This window comes from Atheta coriaria, unplaced genomic scaffold (assembly GCF_025399875.1).
Source record: "Atheta coriaria isolate IRGN ID8LTWV9N9 unplaced genomic scaffold, Caltech_Dcor_3.1 contig_70_pilon, whole genome shotgun sequence".
Taxonomy (NCBI): domain Eukaryota; kingdom Metazoa; phylum Arthropoda; class Insecta; order Coleoptera; family Staphylinidae; genus Dalotia; species Dalotia coriaria.
In genome coordinates this window covers 1-3,162 of record NW_027045580.1, presented here as the reverse complement: position 1 = coordinate 3,162, position 3,162 = coordinate 1, and the positions used below count along the sequence as shown (strand labels likewise).

Sequence of the window (3,162 nt, the reverse complement as noted above, 5' to 3'; positions counted from 1 at the left end):
GGCGTCAAAACCACAGGATGATTGCGATTATACCAGAGATCAACTACCGAATTACTACACTGCTAATGGGGTATTGTACATTTAAAAATTTAAAAATTTTAAACTCTAATGCATTATTTTGTAATATTTTGTAAAAGGATTTGGGTCATATTACAACCAACACCGGAAATCCGATCTACGCAAACAACGCGTCCCTAACAGTAGGTCGTACAGGACCAGTTGTATTAGAAGACCGCCATCTTCTGGAGACCCTCAGCCATTTCTCACGTGAACGCATCCCGGAACGTGTGGTCCATGCAAAAGGTTCCTCAGCCGCAGGTGTTTTCCGTTGCACAGCGGATATAACCCACCTAACAACTGCAACAGTTTTCTCTCAAATCGGAAAAACAACACCTATCCGTGTCCGATTCTCAACAGTTGCTGGAAATTTAGGATCTGCTGATACAGTCCGTGACCCACGAGGTTTCGCTGTTAAATTCTACACGGAGGATGGTATCTGGGACCTGGTTGGAAACAACACTCCTATCTTCTTCATTCGCGACCCTGTTTTATTCCCACTGTTCATACACTCACAGAAACGTAACCCTGTGACCAATGTCCAGGATATGAATGCTTTCTGGGACTTTATCTCCCTACGCCCGGAGACAACCCATCAAGTGTTGATCCTTATGTCTGATAGAGGTATCCCAGATGGTCATCGTCACATGCATGGATATGGATCGCATACATTCGCGTTAATGAACAGCAATGAAGAGAAAACCTATTGTAAATTCCACTTCAAGACCCAGCAGGGTATCAAGAACCTCCCAGTGAAAGAAGCAGAGAGACTAGCTGGGTCCTCACCGGATTACGCCCAGAAAGATTTATACAACGCAATCGAAGGAGAGAACTTCCCCAAATGGAAGCTGTACATTCAAACCATGACAGAAGCACAATCACAGTCTTGTTCCTTTGATCCCTTTGACGTGACCAAAGTCTGGCCCCAAGGTGACTACCCTCTACAATCCGTAGGTGAATTTGTCCTTAACAAAAACCCAGAGAATTACTTCAGTGAAGTGGAACAACTTTCATTCTCTCCGGGTGCGTTCATTCCTGGTATAGGTCCATCCCAAGACCGGATGTTACTAGGAAGGATCTTTTCCTACCCTGATGCGCATTTATACCGCTTGGGATCTAACTTCACCCAACTGCCTGTGAATGCAGCGTATCACGTGAAGAACTTCCAAAGAGATGGAGTGGATACAATTGATAATCAAGGAGGTGCTCCTAATTATCACCCAAATAGTTTCGGAGGGCCAAAGAATAAACACTCAGCCAAGAAGACATATCCTACTATAAGAGTATCTGGAAATTTGGGCAGGTATGACCTTCGCGATGCTGATAATTTCTCGCAAGCGCGTGTATTTTATCGGAGCACTATCGAGGAACCCGAACGTCAACGCATCGCTGATAACATCGTCGGCGGACTCAAATTCGCAATCAAGCCGATTCAGGCGAGAACTATCGATATGTTCTCACAAGTTGATGAAGACCTCGGTAGGAAGATAAGCAAAGGGTTACGAGGAGAAAATCTAAGCGTCACTTTATAAAATACTAGCTGTTGTCCGCGACTTCGTTCCGGCAGTGTTTAATAAAAATGTAATTCGTTTTTACTCTCTTGTTCAGCTGCAGGTGTTTTCCGTTGTACAGCTGACATAACCCACCTAACAACCGCAACTGTTTTCTCCCAAATCGGTAAAACCACTCCGATTCGTGTACGCTTCTCTACAGTAGCTGGAAATCTAGGATCTGCTGATACAGTCCGTGACCCACGAGGTTTCGCTGTTAAATTCTACACAGAGGATGGTATCTGGGACCTGGTTGGAAACAACACTCCTATCTTCTTCATTAGAGACCCTGTTCTATTCCCACTGTTCATACACTCACAAAAACGTAATCCTGTGACCAATGTCCAAGATATGAATGCTTTCTGGGACTTTATCTCCCTACGCCCGGAGACTACCCATCAAGTGTTGATCCTTATGTCCGATAGAGGTATCCCTGATGGTCATCGTCATATGCATGGATATGGATCACATACGTTCGCGTTAATGAACAGCAACGAAGAGAAAACCTATTGTAAATTTCATTTCAAGACCCAGCAGGGTATCAAAAACTTGCCGGTGAAAGACGCAGAGAGACTAGCTGGATCCTCACCGGATTACGCCCAGAAAGATTTATACAACGCCATCGAAGGAGAGAACTTCCCCAAATGGAAGCTGTACATTCAAACCATGACAGAGGCACAATCACAGTCTTGTTCATTTGATCCCTTTGACGTGACCAAAGTCTGGCCCCAGGGTGACTACCCCCTACAATCCGTAGGTGAATTTGTCCTCAACAAAAACCCAGAGAATTACTTCAGTGAAGTAGAACAACTTTCCTTCTCTCCGGGTGCGTTCATTCCTGGTATAGGCCCATCCCAAGACCGGATGTTACTAGGAAGGATCTTCTCCTACCCTGATGCACATTTATACCGCTTGGGATCTAACTTCACTCAACTGCCTGTGAATGCCGCGTACCACGTGAAGAACTTCCAAAGAGATGGAGTGGATACAATTGATAATCAAGGAGGTGCTCCGAATTATCACCCGAATAGTTTCGGAGGACCGAAGAATAAACACTCAGCCAAGAAGACATATCCAACTATCCGGGTATCTGGAAATTTGGGCAGGTACGACCTTCGCGATGCTGATAATTTCTCACAAGCGCGTGTATTTTATCGGAGCACTATCGAGGAACCCGAGCGTCAACGCATCGCTGATAACATCGTCGGCGGTCTCAAATTCGCAATCAAACCAATCCAGGCGAGAACTATCGATATGTTCTCACAAGTTGATGAAGATCTCGGTAGGAAGATAAGCAAAGGGTTGCGAGGAGAAAATCTAAGCGTCACTTTATAAAATACTAGCTGTTGCCCGCGACTTCGTTCCGGCAGTGTTTAATAAAAATGTAATTCGTTTTTACTCTCTTGTTCTAGACATACTCGTAGTAAGAGTCAATTCTATCACTAAAATTAGCAATTTTAATTTAAAGAAATTAATTATATAAAGTTTTGTCAATAATGCACTTGAGCGCGCCATCTCGAATTCAACTATTGAACTATAACTATGATTGAATCTC

At 44.0% G+C, this 3,162-nt stretch overlaps 2 protein-coding genes across 2 annotated transcripts; both read left to right on the top strand.

Annotated features, from left to right (window-relative positions):
• Nucleotides 1–4: 4 nt before the first annotated feature.
• On the top strand, nt 5–1,652 carry LOC135802987 (catalase-like; the record flags this gene model as incomplete). The annotated part of the gene is made up of 2 exons (XM_065316620.1): nt 5–70; nt 138–1,652. Coding segments are annotated over 2 exons (1,518 nt in total), but the record flags the coding sequence as incomplete, so codon positions are not given.
• A 174-nt stretch (nt 1,653–1,826) lies between these two features.
• LOC135802988 (catalase-like) lies at nt 1,827–3,078 on the top strand. Its single transcript, XM_065316621.1, has one exon. The coding sequence runs from the start codon at nt 1,959–1,961 to the stop codon at nt 2,940–2,942; it is 984 nt and encodes a 327-aa protein (XP_065172693.1). The 5' UTR covers nt 1,827–1,958; the 3' UTR covers nt 2,943–3,078.
• The last annotated feature ends 84 nt before the right edge of the window (nt 3,079–3,162 follow it).

Bases quoted from the DNA above. Each gene is read 5' to 3' on its own strand.
- LOC135802988 (XM_065316621.1), top strand. From the start codon at position 1,959: ATGAATGCTTTCTGGGACTTTATCTCCCTACGCCCGGAGACTACCCAT.